The 19,982-nt window shown below is 37.0% G+C and overlaps 1 protein-coding gene across 15 annotated transcripts in view; it reads left to right on the forward strand.

The window, feature by feature from the left end:
- LOC145293152 (uncharacterized) overlaps positions 1-19,982 on the forward strand; it is a 589,140-nt gene that overhangs the window by 206,350 nt on the left and 362,808 nt on the right. For all 15 annotated transcript variants that reach the window (XM_080139591.1, XM_080139597.1, XM_080139585.1 and 12 more), the window contains one exon: positions 3,037-3,113. In XM_080139591.1, coding sequence (XP_079995717.1) covers positions 3,037-3,113 — 77 coding nt within the window. The remainder of the gene's footprint in view (positions 1-3,036; positions 3,114-19,982) is intronic.

A 19,982-nucleotide genomic window follows, 5' to 3' on the forward strand; every position in this document is an offset into this window, starting at 1 on the left:
AACAAAAATAACCTTCTTAGTGACACTCAATATGGTTTCCGTTCTGCTAGATCTACAGCAGATGTGCTTACAGTTATATCGCATAGGATTAGCAAATCTCTCGACGGTGGCAATCTTTCTAGGGCAATTGCTCTTGACATATCTAAAGCCTTTGATAGGGTATGGCATAAAGGTTTACTTCATAAGATCGCTAGCTATGGTATAGCTGGAAAAGTCTTCTCAATTATTAAATCATTTCTTTCTGATAGGTTCATAAGAGTAGTAGTTGAGGGGCAAAAATCAGAAGCTCACAGTATTAATGCCGGTGTCCCTTAGGGGTCCATCCTGGGCCCAACTCTTTTCCTGATCTACATTAATGATCTTCCAAATCACATCCTTACATCATTTGTAGACATTTATGCTGATGACACTACCATTTATGGTAGCACATCTAAGACAGTAAATGACCAAGTTCTCTCCAATTCTCTCTCCTCTGATCTTGAGCACGTAGTACAATGGGGAAAGGAGTGGCTGGTTACTTTTAATGCATCTAAAACCAAGCTTCTCTCTTTACATCATCAACATTCTAATCCACATTTGGCATCAATTGAAATGAATGGCTTTCGTCTTCAGGAGGCCTCAAGTTTTGACAAGCTTCTTGGCTTGACCATTACTCCTGATCTTAAATGGAACATGTACATCAAATCTGTTGCCAAGGCCGCTGGAAAAAATGGTGGGATCTTTCTATCGATCCGGTAAATATCTCACTGCTGATGCTATTCTCTATCTATATAAGAGCCAGGTACGTCCAAGGATGGAATACTGTTGCCACATCTGGGCAGGAGCTGCTAGAAAGGACTTGTCCTGCCTTGATAGAGTTCAAAATAGACTTCGTAGCCTCGTAGGAGATGTCCTTTTCTCCTCCTTGCAACCTCTATCTCACAGAAGAGATGTTGCGAGTTTGTCTCTGATGTATCGTTATTTTCATGGAAAGTGTTCGACTGAGCTTCAATCTATGGTCCCCCCTCGCCTAACTTTCACAAGAAACACTCGTCTAGCTGTAAACACTATCAATAATTCCCCCCACTCTTTATCTGTGCCTAAACCTAAACGTAGATTCCATGAACAAAGCTTCTTTCTTAAAACTGCACGCCTGTGGAATTGTCTTCCGTTTTCCTGCTTTCCGGCTGACTACAATATGGTTGTGTTCAAGTCTAAAGTAAATAAGTTCTTGATGAGCCGTTCCATATAAGTTATCAAATTTACCAAATTTTCATTACTAATGATTACTATATTGTTCAATTTCTACTGTACACTCTTTAACTCTTTATCCTTGAGTGGCCTCTGAGCCTTGATAATGTGGTGATGCCTATGTAAAAAAGAAAAAAAAAAAAAGTGTTAAAGATAATGGAAAATGGAATTTTAAAAATTCAGTCCATTAGAAATAGTTAAATATTGTTTATGTCGGAAAAAGAGTCGATTGTCCATTCTTTTAGAAATCTGGATATTAAATATGTCACTTAAAAGAATGGACAATGCATGTTAAAAATATTGTTTAAAAATAGGTTAGATATTTAAAAAAATTAGAATTGAGGATTCTTTGTTTTGCCAAAAGTGTGTTGAACGGACATGTGTAGAAAACGTGATATAGTCACGTTGGTAAACACATTTCTGACGTCATAAACAAAGGAGATTTCTCAATAGAGAAATCTGAGGGTTCAAAGTTAGTTAGTTGATGATGATCAGATAATCAGAGCAGATCACACATGGTGATAATCAGTTGGAGAGGAGAGCCCCTAAGAAGCGAAGGGAGGAACGTAAACCATGTAGTCGAAAAGGTTTGAATTCCTGACATCATTGATCGCCTGACGGATGAATAAAGAAATCACCATTAATAATTTGTAACTGTGTTGTCTCATATCATTCCTCACAACTGAAAAGGGAAATGTGTTTTATCATCTTGTAATGAACTTTGTGTAACCTCTTCCAAGTTATGTGTCCTCCTTTACATCAACAATAATGTATCTCCTCCCCTCTATATGTGTTACCAAGAATCATCCCAGGCAGATATAAATGTCTTTCTCATTATTGTCATCTGTTATGAGTTCCCGTTAATGTGTCCCCAATATGTACCCCTATGCAACACTAATGCAGTAACCTCATTAGAGCACATTCTGTGAAAGTACTTGTAAAACAAGCATATAGATACTACACTTTGATCCTAACTGAAGGCGAGATAAAAATGTTTAACAAGTTATGATTTGTTATTTTTAGCATCTGTTGCAAAGGTATGCTCTGTCTATTGCGCTAGAAAACTACTGTATGTACAAATCCTGTATCTCTACAAAACTACCATTTGCTCATGCATAAAGTATTGTAACCACATCTAAGCTGGTGCATCTACCACTAGTCTCTCACTCTTAGATAGGGTCCAAAATGTGTTTCCAGTCTGTCCCACACTCTTAACCAAGCTCCAATCCTGTTATCATCACTACAATGTTGATTGATATGATGTTTTACAAGCACAGCAATCAGCATTGTACTGTAATTGAATTTGCACTAAGGAATTGTCCCCTGACTAACTCAACAAGCAGTAAAATCCCACTTCACTGTAGAAGTCTCTAATAGATTCTTCCATCAAACTGTTAGACTTTATGATTTTCTACCTAGTTTCTACTTCCCTGACTGTGCCAACATGCAGAAATTTAAATGTAATGCAAACAAACATCTTGCTGCTCAACTCCCTACTTAGTTTCCTTGTAGGCATGGTCTCGAATAGTAGCCCCTTATGTCCAAGTAGCACCGTGCTTTGTTTGGAGTGAATAAGAGTGAAAAGACTACATAGATTGTAAATATAATCTGGTATTATTAATATGATTCAAAGATGTCAAAGGAAGAAAAGGGATTTTCAAAACACTTAGTTTGAATACATTCAAAACAAATATTTAGAAATGTGCAATTATTTTCCATCTGAATACGAAATTAAAACCTTTCAATAAAATGATTTTTCAATAAAACCCCTGAGACTCGTGTTCATAAGTGATCATTTACTTCCAGGTGATGGTGACAGTTTGATTGATGAATCAGAAATAAAAAAAAGGTTGGAGTATTGCAGTAGTGTTAAATCAAGAACTGTGAGTAAACATTATTTTTAATATTCTTTTATTATATATTTAAGTAAGACATGAGTAAATTGTCTGTTTGAATACTGTTGTCCATAAAAAAATATTTTGAAAAAAAAAAAATTGATTTACTGATAAATAGTTTAACTCCTACAATTTCGTCCTGGGTGGTTTTACAACATTTTCAAGTTGAATTGGTCCTAGTTAGAAAAGTCTCTTTAGCTGGTACATGAATTTTAAATAATGACAGAATAAATTTTTACTACTGGTAAAGTGCATAATTAGCCGTATGGATTTCATTGAGGACTGTGAATCTGCCGTGCTGTTTTGATGGATCAGATTTGTTATGATTCCCACACTAATCTTGTTGGAAAAAGTATGACTCCCGCTCCTATCTAAAATGAAAAGGCGAATTGTGTTTGTTAGTTTACGGTAACTTGTTTACACTGTCTTATTTTTCAGCTCAAAACAGTTAATTTTCATTCAATTTGAATGAAAATTAAATGAAAGAGACATCTTTTTTAAATTTATCATTTTCAACACTGTTCTTAAATTTAGTTGAAGAACTCAAAGAAGACCATTGAGAAAATCAGTGAAAGCATAATAAAAATATCACAAACAAAATAAAGTAGTTAAATAATAAAAGCAATTGTTGGTGAGTTTTAGAATTATAGCCAATCTAGTTTTGACACTTTATAATGTTACAAAAATGTCATTTTTTAAAAGCTTATACTCCATAAAATTATAAACAAAATCTAATATTGTGTGAAACAAAATCACTTACATCTCACATCTGATATATTTGGAAGGCTTCAGAAAGAACTGTGAGACATTAGGGACAATACTGTAATACATGTCATGTAGCATATAGATGTAAAATAAAAATTGTCTTTCATATCCATGGCATATTGTAAGTGTGAAAACAATCTCGATTTTTTTATGCACTTTGTATTCATAGCATATTGTAGATGTAAAATAAATCTTTATCTTTTGTTTGCACTCACTAGGATTCTCACACCAACTCGTAGTGTTCTCTGGAGTCCAGGTGACAACAAGTCTACCCAGATTTCCAGTACTTTCCATCTCTGTTGGTAAATGAATTTGCATGGTTGCAACAGCTGCTTGTCATTAACTTCTTGTTGGCAATAATCGTTGGTCAATGGTCTATACTGGAAATTGGGTGGCAATAAGCCTTATCAAAGTCCCAGTCCTCTTCGCACTCATCCAGTAGAGGCCTGTATTCTCTCTCCTCAGTCTTTCCAACCTTCTCCTCCTTCTCCTCCTTTGACTGTGCCAGTAAATGCCAACACTACAATTTTTTTTTTTAGGGGGGGGGTAATTCATATACAATTTTGCAGTTTGTTTTCTTAGTTCTATGTTGTATTCAAAATAAATTTTTATTTTGATATAACCATAATTGTCAAAATTGGAAATATTTTCAAATTTATACCAGCTATGGGCAAATAGCTCCACTAACGGAATTTTGGGTTCATTACCAAGATCCGTTTTCCATAGTATAACAAAAATGAAAGAAAAAAGGGGAAAAAAAGCATTTAAAGCAAATTTGTTGGAAATAGAAAACTAATTGAAATGAGCAAAAGAAATACAGACCTAAAATGTGTTTAAAATGATAAAAATTTATTAAAATAAAAGTCATCAATTGCCTTTATTTCCTAAAGTTTTAAAGAAACTCTTAAACATTTAAAATAAATAAAAGAACAATACAAAAAAGACGACAATTCTTACTTGTAAGAAAGACTGAAAGAACATATAAAAAACAGAAAACAGTTCTTTTGAGTCCTTGATTAAATTCAGTCCTTCTTTTAACAAAATGTTCAGTCGTTCTACAAAATGTATTTTTTTTTTTCTTTTCTGAAAGGAATCACAAACAAAGTCTCTTTGACCTTAAGTAGGAGAAAGAGGTAAAATATTTTTCCTTTGTGTAGACTCAGATACCTTTAAATTCAAAGGAAAGATATGAAAACAATAAAGCCGCTTTGGTAGGCTTTGTGTGTACAAATAAAATAATTCACAAGATAAGTTTTGGTATTAATGGAATTTTTTTTTTTTTGTGAAGGAAACTTCGGTTGAATAATCTTTCCTGGAGGTCATGTGCCAATAATCTGCTCGACTTGACGGCAAAATTAATTTCTGTTCTTTACAGAAAAGTAATCCTAAAAACATGGCCAGTTTCTTCTGTTAATCCTTTAGAGACTAATTATTTTCCAGTTGTAAGACCTTGTTGCCTTTTAATAACTGGGACTAATTTTCCAGTAGATAAAACCTTGTTGCTTTTTAATAACTGGAACAAAATTACAATGAAACTTTAGTAAGTCTTTTTCTAAAGGCGAAAGAAAAAAAACCTGTGACGAATTTAACATCAAATCTTTTTGACGGAGCACAAAATAAAACCTCCTCCTCGCAGGCTGGTGATCTTCGAACGGACGAAAATAGGCAAAGGGCCCTTCTTCCTCCCTTCCTCACCCCCCTCTCCAGAGGGAGAGAGAGTAGCAGACTGCTGAAAGGGAATTATAACGATGATGATGATGATGGAAGTGACCTGCAAATGGCCGGTCAAAGAGTGCGTTCCTCTCGCTAAATGTCGAGATGTTGAATGTGTGTGTATAAAAAAAATAAATAAAAATTATTTCTTTATTAAAATTTCAACACCACTTTCTTGGGATCACTGGCAAAAATCTGGTTTGGAGTCCCGATAGGCAGATGGTGAAATACTGCTACATCTTCCTGGCAACTCTTGCAGCTGCACTGGCTTAGACTGTATTGGCTTGCCTTTTCATTAGACTTTGTCTGCAATGTCAAGAGGGGAACCGTAGTAACTGGGCAAACTTACCTCTCCTTATCACCCACCCAGATCTGCATCTGGAGAAGCCATCATGTGGTATTTCTCTATCTTTTTTTGTATTACTTCTCTTGCAGTTTCTATATATCTGGTTAACATTTGTAGTTCATTTTGATTAGTTTCCACATTCAAGGGTTTTCCTTATGATTTCAGCCGTTTTCCTTATTGCCATCTAATTTTATCTTATTAGCCTATTCCAGTTCCTCCCATTCTTTTATCAAAGTTTTTTAGGATTGTTTTTGGTGCTTCTAATATTATTAGTGTTAACATGACTCTCTTCATGTTCCATATCCCTTTCAGCTCTCTGGTCAGTTTCATATATTTGCTTTGGTTTTCTGTCTCTTTGATGTTCACCCTATTATCTGCTGGGATGATGGAATCTACAACCAGCAGGATTTTTCCTTCTTGTTAACTATTATGACATCCGGTCTCCTTGTTTGTATCTCCATATCCCATAGAATTTTATGATTTCCGTTTTCAAGTACTGCTACCGGACTGTGTTTGTACAATTTATCTGCGTGTTCAACATACAGTTGTTTGCATAGTTCTCAGCTAATCATTTCTATTCCTATATTCTTTTTTGGGTACTCCTGCAGTATTTTACCCACCGATTTCACGATCTTAGCCGAGCGTTGATCGACATCCGTCGGAAAACGCCGGAACATGGCGAGCGGTACGATACTCTATCAGCCAATCAGGGCGCTTCGCTTCAAACGAACGCGCACAGACGAATAATTTTCATTGAAATTACACACATAGCGTTTCATTTCAGTTATTTTATTGTTCAAAGTAAAAATACACAGCCTTTCATTTCAGCTATTTAATTTAGCGGTAAAAAAAAAAAAACGGGAGCTGTTGGAAACATATTTATGCGAATTTATGTGGAGACAAAAATTTGGACACAACCCTTTTGTCTCCATAATAAATCAAATCGCGGAAGGCTACCCGGTTGGGAAGGAGCTTCTTTCCACATCCTCTGAAAACCCTTTGCTCCCTACTTTGCCTCTAGAGTCAGTAGAAAATCTTCCAGTCGGAACTAAAGATAAACAGTAATTGTTGCCCCCCCCCTCCCTACAAACATTACTGAAAAAAACAAAAAAACAAAAAAAAAAACATTGTTGTTACTGTTTAATAACGTTTTGTTAAAAACAAACAAAAAAGAAACATTGAAGTGTTTATTACTGTTGCTTACCCCCCCCCCCCCCAAAAAAAAAAGCTATCGGAAAACAAAATGAACCAAAAAAAAAAAAATATTCAACAAAATAAATTTATTTTACTTTAAAAAAACTTACGGTAAGTGTTTGTTATTTATTTTATCCAAATTTTTTGTATTAATTTTATCCATTTTGTTGTGTGTGTAATATCTTTTCCTTGTTGCTATTCACATACTTTTAGCGTTCTTGCACCGTAGCTCCGAATTCTCGGCTTTCGTCGGCGTTAACGCCGAAAGCGTTCGTCAACGCTCGGCTAAGATCGTGAAATCGGTGGGTAAAATACTGCAGGAGTACCCTTTTTCGGCTAGTGAATGCCGCATTCACTTATATGGTTTATTGTTTCACTTATTTGTACAGTTTACATTTGCTCTTTTCTTGTCTTATTGATCTTAGCATTGATATAGTTGGTTCTTATTACATTATCTTGTGCGACTTTTTAGTAGTGATTCAGTTTCGTTATTTAGGTGTCTTTTTCGTAGTCATGTCCAGGTATTTAGCTGAATCTCATGTTTTGTCATCCTTATAAATTGCCCATGTAGCTGTTTTTCTTTTCATTTCTTTTTTTTTTTGTCTTATCCCTTGCCTCTATTCTCCATCTTATTCATTTTTACGGTGTCTTTTGCTGTGGTGATTAGTCTTTCACAGACACAGAAATGCAACATTGCGGTGATGGGACAAAGGTTGGGGCTTAGTTGATAAAGTGGGACTAATTAGATTGACAACTCTTTTTTGGAACCTATCCCAGAGGGAGAGGTTAGTTATAGATGCACTAGTCCACATGTGACAACAATATGCCATGCATGGGCGAATGCTGGCCTTGTAGATGTACAGGATATTCTCAAGTGTGAATAGTCGTCTAGCTAGATAGAGGGAAGCCACCTTCTTTGCAGCAATCTTTGCAATGTCATCTATGTATTTGTTCCAGTTTATATTGACTGTAAATGTAGACCGAAGAGTTTGAAGGTAGAATTCTCAGGTAGGGTGTTATTTGTAATCGATATATAGACAGTTGGAGAGGCGTCTTGTAATTGTTAAAGGATAGCAACTTAGTTTTACTAGCATTAAATATTACCATCAATTTGCGGCCCCATTCCATAATGCTCTGGAGATCATTTTTTAACGATTCTGCCATTGTCTTAGATTTATTTACATCCGTTCTTCCCTCATGCATGTTATAGAGCATTGTATCATCAGCAAATACACCCATCTCGGACACAATATTATGAGGGAGGTCGTTTATGAATATCAGGAATAATAATGGTTCAAAGATCGACCCCTGAGACACTCCCGAATTAATGTTATGCTACTTGGATGTATTTCTGTCAGTGACAACCCTGTATGCTTCTATTGTTTAAGATGGATCTAATTATATTTAGTATACGTTCAGTTATAACATACGATTTAATTTTCATTAGCAGCCTTTGTGCCAGACTTTGTCAAAGGCCTTGGATATATCAAGGGCTACAGCTATGGCTTTGCCCGCCTTATCCAGTACATGGTAAATGCGTTCGGAGATGAATGTTTAAATATCTGCTGCAGAATGACATTGCCTGAATCCATACTGTTTGTCAGAGAGATTTGCTTTTGCGAGGTGGTGAACTAGTACTTGATTAATTAAGATTTTAGCAAAGAGGAGGAAGAGACTAATAGGGCGATAATTGAGAGGGTCTGTTCTTTCACCAGAATTCCTGTACACTGATACCACAGAGGCCATCTTCCAGCTATTAGGGAGGCAAGATTCAGCAAGGCATTTATTGTCGAGCTTGGAAAGTATAGGGGCTAGCTCGACTGAAAATTTCTTAATTATTATAGCAGGGATGAGATCACGGGGTGATTTTTACATCATCTAATGTGGCTTCAGCCCACATAGGGAAATTTGGGAGGGAGTTGTTTCTTGTCTCTTCTCCATTACCATGCATGCAACCTTCTAGTTGTTGCTCAGTGGAGGAATTACTGATTGCCTTTTATTCACTACACTATTATAGATTTTCCAGAAATCACGAGTTCTTATCTTTTGCAATTCTATGTGTTTCCTGATTATTTCAGTATGCTTTCTTTTGGCTGTCACTATTTCTCTCTTACAATGATTTCTTGCCTATTTGTATTTGTATTTGAGTTATGACATACAAACCAGCGGAATGCATGCTGTCTTTGTGCAATGGCAGCTGCACAATCTATAGTGAACCATGGGGGCGAGTGGGGTTTGCTATAATACTTCCGTGTGGGAACATGTGCTTCAATGCCCACTTTGCACCATTCAGTTGTCTCATTGGCACACTGTTCAGCAGGAAGAGAGAAGATATCGGTCCATGGGGTATCTCGAATGTGTTCTCTAATCGTTTCCCAGTCAGCCCTGTTGTAGTACCTTGTTGTTTTCAGCAATGGTTTCTCACCTCGAGGTTGGGATTTAAATGTGATGTCAACTGATACCACGAGGTGGTCTACATTTCCAAGTGGACTGTGAGCATTTGTCACACAATCCTCAGGTACTGTGGTAAAAGAATAGGTCTAGAAGTGAAGTCTGCTGAGGTTCACGATCTGGTAGGAAACATTACTGTCTATGTGAGGGAATGGAGAAGCTATGAGTAGAGCGTTCAACTGCATCTGTGTAACCTGAGAAACCAAACCAATTTTTATGGTGGACATTAAAGTCACCAAACGCATGTATTTGGACGTTACTATCTAAGGAGAGTGCTGAATCTATACTATCAGAGACATGACCAATTAGAGTACAATCCTGACTTGAGGAAAAACGGTAGAGAAAATATAAGTAACTAATGCAGTGATGAAATGTTAGTCGAAAGCACATAAAAGCCTGGTCATCAGATTCAAGATTTTTCTCTCTAGTTAAAGGGAGAGTGCTATGAATATAGACTCTAAGCTCGTGTATATATCTGTCCGAGTCTTTACAGCAAAGTGGGAAGTATCCTGTTATGTTAAAGTAGTTAGAGGGGATTGAAGAGTGTAAGTTTGTTTCACTTTATGCTAAGATATCCAGGGAGTTTACTAAAAAGTAAAATTCTACATCATCTATATTAGCTCTAAGCCCACGGATATTTGTGAAAGCAAGCCTCAAGGGCGGAGGCAAATTGATTTTGTTTGGTGTTTGTCTGGTTTTATTGTGATATTTGTTTGGGTTGCCATTTCATTACATTTTTTAATGTCAGGAAAAGTGTTCAGCAAAGTGGGCCAGTTTTGACACCAATTATACATACAGTAGCCCATAAGCTGAAACCTATCTAGAAGTTGTAGTCTCGTGAAAGCCCACCAGAGATAGCAGCAGAGTCCCTTTCTATGCATGACATGGCACTACAACTATCCTGATATTATACAACTGATGACAGTAGTCGGTCTAAGCATTACCAAAGAGCTCCAGTACTGTCAGTTGAAAACGGCAGCCAGACAAACTGTCCATCAGTTATCTCTCAGACAAGTCCGGCCCAAATAAGTCATGTGAGCACAAGTGGCATGCAAGCAAATCCAATTTTCTCAGTTTCTGATAGAGTGAAATTTAAAATAGGGAATAGAGGAATGGCGTTCAATGTCCTAAGTCAGAAAACAAGGCTAAGGTGGCTTTGGTGAGTCCCTGGTATTGTACCGCTGGTCTGGCTAATAGACAAAGAAAAAGTGTGAAAAAGTGGTGATAGGCAGAGCCTATCTACCCCTCAAGCAAGTTAAGTTTGCAAACCAGGAATTTGTTCGAGTCACCAGCTCCAGGAAGGTTGTCGACCATGATTGAGGAGGCCTCTCTCTGCCAGTTTTATCATCCGTTTTCTTTCTCTTAGATGGATGATCTGACAAGATCTATGGGTCCATCACACCGAGTGGGGTAACCATGTGCATACACTAAGTATTTTTGAACCCCCGCATGAATGAAGATATGAAGGTATCTTACTTTAAAGTTTTTCACTATTCTATATAAATAAGCGTAGGATTAGAAATAGATTCCGCTCTTATATTTACAAAAAATTGTATCTTTCAAGTTCTGTGAGAGAATCAATCTGCTCTAGCAACTAATTTGTAAATGAATAGGATATTAATAATAATTAATTGAATATGTAAGGGAATATAAAGCAAAGAAAACAAAACAGGTTGCACACCACACGGATAGATAGATACAATTAACTTGGTGTTTTCAAGCAACCTATGTTGGTCTAGACCAGTGTCTCCACATGGAATGAATTGAGGTACAAAGATTAGCGTTTATTTGAGAGGGAGGGAGTATCTGCCTTAAGAGCCAAATGTGTGCTTTGATTTTAATACTTCTTTCTTTTATTTAATTGAAATGGTATGATTTTCAATTTCTGTATTCATTATTTAAAACATACAAACTCGTTTACCAAAGGTGATGAATGCTAGAAAACAGATGCATATTTCCACTTTTTTTATTGTGTATATACATATATTGCTAACTATTACTAATGTATTACAAACAAGATGACATGTGAGAAAAATCTGGGAAAATAGTTTCAAGTGGGTAGATAGCACAGAATATAGAAATGGAATAAAATAATACAATAAAATTAATTTTTTATTTATATCTATTTTAAAGGCAGATTAAGGAATGGTTAAAATTTTAAATAGATTTAATGCTTTTTTTTTTTTCATGTAAATCCCCCTTACAAAATTTGATTATCATATTTTATTGTATAACATGGAGAGTACACTCACCAGATAAAATCAATTCAGATAAGAATGGGAGTTTGGAAATGTGGTTAAAAATACATTATAAATACGAACTAATTTTAAAGAATAAGTTAAGATAACAAACGGATAAAAATTAGAATTAAATTTTATTATGCTATCAGTTTAAAAGGGACTACAATATTTCAGGAAAGGGAAACCTTTCTAGGTCATGGCATTTCGAAGCCAAACGCTTCTCATCAGAAGAGGGGAGTACAGACACATATTATGCAGAGAAGAATTTTTTTAAAAGATAGTATTGCCTTTATGGAAAGAGGATCAAAGGAAAATAGGAAGCTGTACTGAGATGGAAGCCAATTCTAGGACTGCCACCAACCAACTGTAAAAGAGTATTAAAGAATATAAGAGAGTTGTATGCTCAGTTCGTTAAATCCTAAGTAGCTGAGCAGCTGCTTGGTTCCCACCAGTTTTGGCAAATAGCAAACAGGATCCTGAACATGTGCTCAAACCCAACCATCATCAATAGACCTGAGGTAATCTTGTCAGCATCAGACAAAGCCAAGCTCTTTTCCAAGAACTTTGCAGCTAATTATACCCTATGTGACCAAGGCCGTCAATCCCCCGTATTTCCTCTTGTATCAGAATACACACTATGCGGCATACAAATATTTGTGCATGATGTTGCCAAGCTAATCAAAAAGCTTGATTCCAGTAAAGCAACCGGCCCTGACGACATTCCAATTATAGTGCTGAAAAAGCTTCAACCAGAACTAGTTCCCATACTTACAAAGCTGTTTAAGCGTTGTCTTAAGGAGAATTGCTTCCCAACACCCCGGAAAACCTTGTCAGTGTTAAGAATTCAGGTGATCGGGCATCTTCCTCTCACTACATACCAATAAATCTCCTGTGCGTCATGAGCAAGTTGCTGGAATCCCTGTTAAATGGAGAATTAGTAAATCACCTCAGCAAAAATAACCTTCTTAGTGACATGCAATATGGTTTCCGTTCTGCTAGATCTACAGCAGATGTGCTTACGGTTATATCTCATAGGATGTGAATCTCTTGACGGAGCCTTTTTTCTAGGGCAATTGCTCTTGACATATCAAAGACCTTTGATAGGGTATGGTATAAGAGCCTACTTCACAAGATCTCCAGCTATGGTAAAGCTGGAAAGTTTTCTCAATTATTAAATCATTTCTCTCTGATAGGTTCATAAGAGTAGTGGTTGATGGGCAGAAATCAGAAGCTCACAGTATTAATTCCGTAGTCCCTCAGGGGCCCATCCAGAGGCCCAACCCTTTTCCTGATCTACACAAATGATATTTATGCCGATGACACTACCATCTATGGCAGCATATCAAAGGCCATAAATGTTCAAGTTCTCTCCGATTCTCTCTCCTCTGATCTGGAGCATGTGGTACAATGGGGAAAAAAGTGGCTGGTTAATTTTAATGCATCTAAAACCAAGCTTCTATCTTTATGATGTAAAGGATGATCTCCTATCTGGCATCAATTGAAATGAATGGTTCTCGTCTTGGGGAGACTCCATGTTTTGACATGCTTCTGGGCTAGACCTTTACTCCTGATCTAAAATGGAACACATACATCAAATCTGTTTCCAAGGTCGCTCAAAAAATAGTAGATATCTCACTGCTGATGCAATTGTCTATCTATATAAAAGCCAGGTATATCCAAAGATGGAGTACTGTTGCCACATCTGGGCAGGAGCTGCTATAAAGGACTCATCCTGCCTTGACAGAGTTCAAAAGTAGCCTAGTGGGGGATGCTCTTTTCTCTTCCCTGCAACCTCTTTCTCACACAAGCCTGCCTCTGCTTTATCACTATTTTCATGGCAGATGCTCGTCTGGGCTCTAATCTATGCCCCCCTCCTCCTCGCCAAACTTTCGTGAAAAACACTCGTCTAGCTGAAAACACTATCAATAATTTCCCGCACTCTTTATCTTTGCTTAAACTTGAATGTAGATTCCATAAACAAATCTTATTTCTTAGAACTGCACACCTGTGGAAATCTCTTCCATTTGCCTACTTTCCAGCTGACTACAATTTGGTCATATTCAAGTCCAACGTAAACAAATTCTTGGTGAACCTTTCCCCTTAAGTAATCTAATTTACCAAATTTCCACTATTAACGATTACTACGATTATGTCCCATTGACTTCTGTACACATATTAACCCTTATGTTCAAGTGGCCTCCGGGACTTGATAAGTGGTCATTCCTATGTAATAAAAAGTTAGGAAAAGCTATAAAGGGCTATAGTTCCATGGGTTGCTTCTTATTGATTTATGCCCGTTTTTTTTTGGCGGGGGGATAAGATTGTAATTCCGGATCGATCCTGGACTAATCCAAATGCCAAATTCTAGTAGATTCAGAAACTGGATAACTATCAGATTACAATCCAATTGTTATCCAATGTAATCCACAGTGAAGGGGAGGAGTGAGTAGGAACTCAAAAACAGAATTTTCATTGATCCTATGTGACGTCACAACCAAAACGAAAACAGCTATCCAGACAGGATTTGTAGTGATCTGATAGACCAAAATATGACACTATCGCCTCCCCGGAAGGGTTACTTGGTTGAGGAACGTCTTGGGAATGCAAGCAGCTCCCTGGGAATAAACGATATCCAACGATTACTAACGATAGGCACATGCTGGAAACATCAACGAAAATGGGTCGATATGTCGTTGGCTATAACTGTCTGGCATGTGTCGCATCTTGTGTGGTCATTGCAGGCATCTTCCCATCGTCGGCATTAATGGCATGCTTAAATCGAATACTTGTAGAAAAATAACCACAAATGCATTTTTATAAAAATATAATTTATTTAACAGTTAACAAGTAGGAAGCATATTTAGTCGACCCCATTGCGTGTACATCCTCCGCGTATGGGGTGCAAGCTTCAGCTGTCTTAAAACAATGAAATTATATTTAATTCTCTCTTTCTTCCTTGAAAGAGATAGAAAGGGAGTGAATCAGAGAAATAGAGAAAGGAAGAGAGAGAGATATGCGTTTCATGCAATGTTTTATTTTTCAACTTCAGATATCCGCGTGTAAGTTTGACCTTTCTTGAATTATTCTGACACCGGTGAAGTTTCATAACCCCTGTCATTCAAACCCAACCGACATGCTCTAATATTTCTAAACCCACAAAACCTGCATGAAACGTTCATCACAAAGTCAGGCATACGGTTAGAAGCTAGATATAGGAGTTATTAATGTAGAAGCCTCCAGCTCCCTTAAAAAAGGGCTAGTCATTGTGCCACAGAAATATCTTGATAAAGTAGAAGCATTACAGTACAGTACAAAATATATCTCCAAAAATAAAAACAAAACCCATACAAAAACTTCTAAATTTTGCAATTAAGTTATTGCTTATTCACAAAACCTGTTTTTTTTTTGTTTTTTTTTTTTTACATAGGCATCACCACATTATCAAGGCCAAGAGTTAAAGAGTGTACAGTAGAAATTTTCCTGCTCTTATTTACTAGAGGTAGGGAGTACTGGGTCGAAAAAAGGTCACATCTTCAAAATCTGGTGGGGACCCCCTCAAATCAAAATATAAGGTGTATCTAGGTCAAAATCGAAAAAAAATTTGAAAAAAAATTTTTTTCATCTGTTGGCGGCATTTTTTAGATCTGGGGCTGGTTTTTCAAGAAATATGTGTCCGAAATGTCAATATGAGTGATTTCAAGGCATAATTTTGCTTCTTGTGTATCTCCAATGCCCATTAATGGATATAAATAGTTTCAAATGACACAGGGTCATGTATTTAAACAGGTTTTGTGGTATTCTTGGTCAATTTCGGTCAAAAAATGGCCAAAATTGGCCATAAATTGGCCGAAAAACAGGCAAAAATCACAAAAACCATCTTGGGTCACATAAATTATCCTCGTCCACCTTTATAAAGGTATATATTGCTGTAGATACCTAAAATAGACATTGGAGTACGATTATATACAGGTCTCAGATCTTTTTGGGCCTTTTTTGAAGAGAAATAGACCAAATTTTGACCCAAAATTGCCAAAAATAGGACAAAATTGCCAAAATCCTGTTCTCGGTCACTTAATCGATCCTTGTTCATTCCCAATGGATATGAATGACTTCAGACACACATATAAGGCAGAGAACCATGATTATTGACAGGTCTTGGGGTCTTTAAGGGCAATTTTAGGGGTGAATTTGGCCAAATTGGACCTAAAATTGCTGAAAATAGGCCGAAATCGACATAATCCCGTCCTTTTATGATTTCCAAGTGCTTAACAGACTTAACAAAAGTGACTCAGATATACACTACAAGCACTACAATAATCCATCAAACTTGGCTGCAATCTCTTTGTGGTTGTGCAGTGTGAATTGCATGTTTCGGTCCGAAAGAACATCCCAGTCTCCGTTGATTTCGCATTCGACAATTTGATCTGCATCGATAGTTTGCTTATCATCTGGGTTTGGATACCTCCATTTTAAGTTCTTCCTTTCATAAACACGCTCCAAATGTTCAATTTCGTATTTCTGGTTGTCTAGGATTTTAGTACAGTACCCCAGAAACCATGTTGGCACCCCCTTTACTGTCCACAACACCACACACATCTGATTCACATTCAGGATTAAAGGTAACTCAACCATTTCCTCTGCAACTCGTGGAATGCAAGTGATGGCTTTTAGGGCATCATCATTAGTGGGCAGAGGAATTCTTGTGGATACCGGGCAACCATCCAGGAGTGCGCAAAGATTCATAAGCCGCTCTTCATGAGTGATTTTGTTGAGTTTGAATAGTTCAGGATTTGCAGTTACATCTGATTTGTGGGTGTCTCTGTAATATGCTAACTTAGTCATGACAATCTTCTCTTGTAATTCTGAATGATCTTTTAGCACCGACATCAATTCTTCAGAACTAACACACGGACCACGCCAACTTTTACAATTTATGAGCAATTTAGTAGTGTAATTGCTTGCGTTCATCGCTTTCTTTATCTTCTCTTCAACTTTTAGACGGAGAAGAGTCTTTTGTTCTTCATTCCATTCGTCTTCGCTTTTGTTCAAAAGTTTTGCAATTGCCGTTGAAATTTTTGATGCACCATCCAATGACACACTGTGCAAGACCATATCGTTTCTCAATGATTTTGCTTTGAACTTGTTATTCCTACATTTCGAAACAATAGCACGATGATCGAATACTCCAAGTTCTCGTTCACACATAACATTGTTGCTCTCCAGGTCTTTTCGCTATTCCACGGTCAACTTGTGTATTTGCGTGGCACGAATGTCATTGTACTGCCTAAATCCGTACTCTCTACCACATTGAAGTTCGATCATTTTGGATGCATGTACACACATATCTTTCAAAAGTTTTATCTCCAACTCAGATGTCGGTTCCTCAATATCTATATGTCTGTATTGAACAGTGTACGCTTCCAAGGTGTCCAGTTTTCCAACTGAAAGATCCTCAAACAACTTTGGAAGAATTTTGCACAGATCATCCTGCGTTCCTACCTCAACAAGATTTAGGAGAGGTAATGAGACTTTGTACCTGAACAATGAAAGACAGTTCAACTGACTCAGTAGCAATTCACTATCCAGTAACATCCTCACGATCTCGACATGTTGGTTATCATTAATCCCTTGGCGCAATCTGACACAGCTTGTTTTCTGAGTCTAGTCTCTTTCTCTTCAGTTGGTTGTCCAGATGGTGCGACTTCAAGAATTTTAGCAATGACTTCATATTCTGAAGGAAGAACATCACCAAAAGAGAAAGTTGTGGACTGCTCTGCAACACTACTCATTCTACCGGCTGACTCTTCAATACAATCCTGAAAGAGAAATATAACTGTGTCAGGATATTCAAAATGGACCCAAATAAAAATATGAATGGACCCAAGGAGAAGGAGATTTCAACTGTTTGCTATGATTATGATAAAAATAACATAGCAAGGAGACTCTACATTTCAGAGTCTCATTTTGAACTGACCAAATAAACAAAACAACTCCTTTCTCAGATAACACTGCAATGTTATCAATCATTCGATTCTACTAGTACTAGTCCCCAAGCCCCTTGGGAAACTAGTTAAATAACATTTACAATTTTTGTATGAAGCTTTGTAAGAAACATTCTTATGTAAAATTTACCAGATTTGGAACACTGGACGATTAAGGGTATTTCTTTCCGCAAAATGAATGACATCTAGGGTGTAAATCACCGTGAAAATTGTGCTAAAATCCCGATTTTGTACTAAAAAATGACTTTTATATGCTAAAATAAAACTCAATTTAGCTATACATTGTGTCATTCCTATCCTAATTCATTGACCAAGTCAAAAGAAGTGAAAATACCTAAGTTTCAACTGCTATTTCTTATCCCTTCTTTTGCAAAGATGGGTAAATGGGCGTTTTTGGGCCCCCGGAGCCTAAAAATCTAAAAAATGGCGCCAACAGATGAATTTTGATTTTTTTTTCAAAATTTTTTCGATTCTTACCTAGGTTTAGTGCATATTTTGATCTGAGGGGGTCTCCACCAAAATCTGAAGACCCGACCCAGTACACCCTACCTCTATATTTACTTATACTGCTTCCCTCTTTTTGGAAATCATAATTTATCATTCTATGACTAAGTGTAATGATTAAATATAAGACCTATACTGGCCATATGTATATTGTTACTGATGTATGTTACTAAAATAACTGGCACAAATGTTATTTCTAAATGTCTGCTTTAAATGGATAATGCTTTGCCTCCAAGACGCCGTCCTGTCTGTTTTGCATGATAAACATTAAAAATCCTTATACTCCTAAATCCTCCTCACATTCCTGTATATCTATATTGTATATTAATTCTGTATTCTTGTAAGTATATCATCTCTCCTGTTCCAACTGGACAGAAAACCATTTGTTCTTTCAAAGCCGATATAAAATCACATACGTACCTTGGGAGGGGGGGGGTAGCTTCCGGTCCTAGACCTTAGTAGGCTGACCCTTTAAAAATCGATAAATACAAAATATCAATAAATTTCTATTGCTAAGGCATGTATTAGTTTAACCTATATTTATACTCTATAGAATATCTATGAAATAGATACCTATTAGCCACAGTTTGTGCCCATATTATAAGTGATCTATATTAACTAGCAACTGTATCTTTCTTTTACTTAGATGGGATAAAGTACTAGTGATTATCTTTATTTGAAAACTAACACTTAAAGCACATTTCGAAATGCACCCTAACCCTTATACTATAATTTCCAATTTGTCACTAATCCACAAACCATATTTGATCTTTTCTTTACCCTAGTAGATATTAACCTTAAATTTACACCCCATACTCATAGATACCTCCTTTCAAAACGTAACCACGTCTTCCAATTTTAATCCTATTCTGAGGTGTGTAACTTCAAAGCAGATACTAATTCTTTGATACTAACACTATTAATCCAAACTATCATTTCGGGGGCATAGAAAGACTTGGCTTTGAAACAGGGTGCGGAGAAAACCCTTTTGGTGCTGATGGACCCATAGATCTGGTCAGGTCATCCATCTAGAAGAAAAACTCTGATTTGTAAACCTGTGCCACTGACCTCATTTGTCTTGGCACCAAACGGGGGGAGGGAGGCCTCCTCAGTCTTGACAACAACCTCCCTAGAGCTAGTGATTTGATCAAATCACCAGCTTTGCAAACCTAAACTGCTTAAGAGTAGATAGGCTCTGCCTATCGCCCGGCTTCCTTCCTTCTTTGCCTATTAGCCAGAAGAAGAGGTGCGGCTGCAGGGACTCATTAAAGACATCCAGTGCTTAGTTTTGTTTCCTCACTAGAGCAATGAATGCTATCCTCCACATATGCCTCATTCCCTTCCCCTATAGGCGGGCATCTTGGGGTGCTTGTTTACCATATATGCTAACATGATTGGACTGTCGTCGGACAGGTTTAAGGGTACCGGTTTGACAGTTGCTAGTTGCTGTTTTTGACTGACAGTACAGGAGCCCTAACTCTTTAGTAGCACTTAGAGCGGCTGCTTTATCATCAGTTGTATAATATTGGGATGTTTGTAGTGCAATGTCGCGCATGGAAAAGGGTCCTTCACTCATCTCTGGTGGGCATTCCTGAGGCCACATTCCTGTAGATGAGAAGCCAGCTGATGGTCTACTTGTGTT

This window comes from Euprymna scolopes, chromosome 14 (genome assembly GCF_053919585.1).
Source record: "Euprymna scolopes isolate OS-2025 chromosome 14, ASM5391958v1, whole genome shotgun sequence".
NCBI lineage: Eukaryota > Metazoa > Mollusca > Cephalopoda > Sepiida > Sepiolidae > Euprymna > Euprymna scolopes.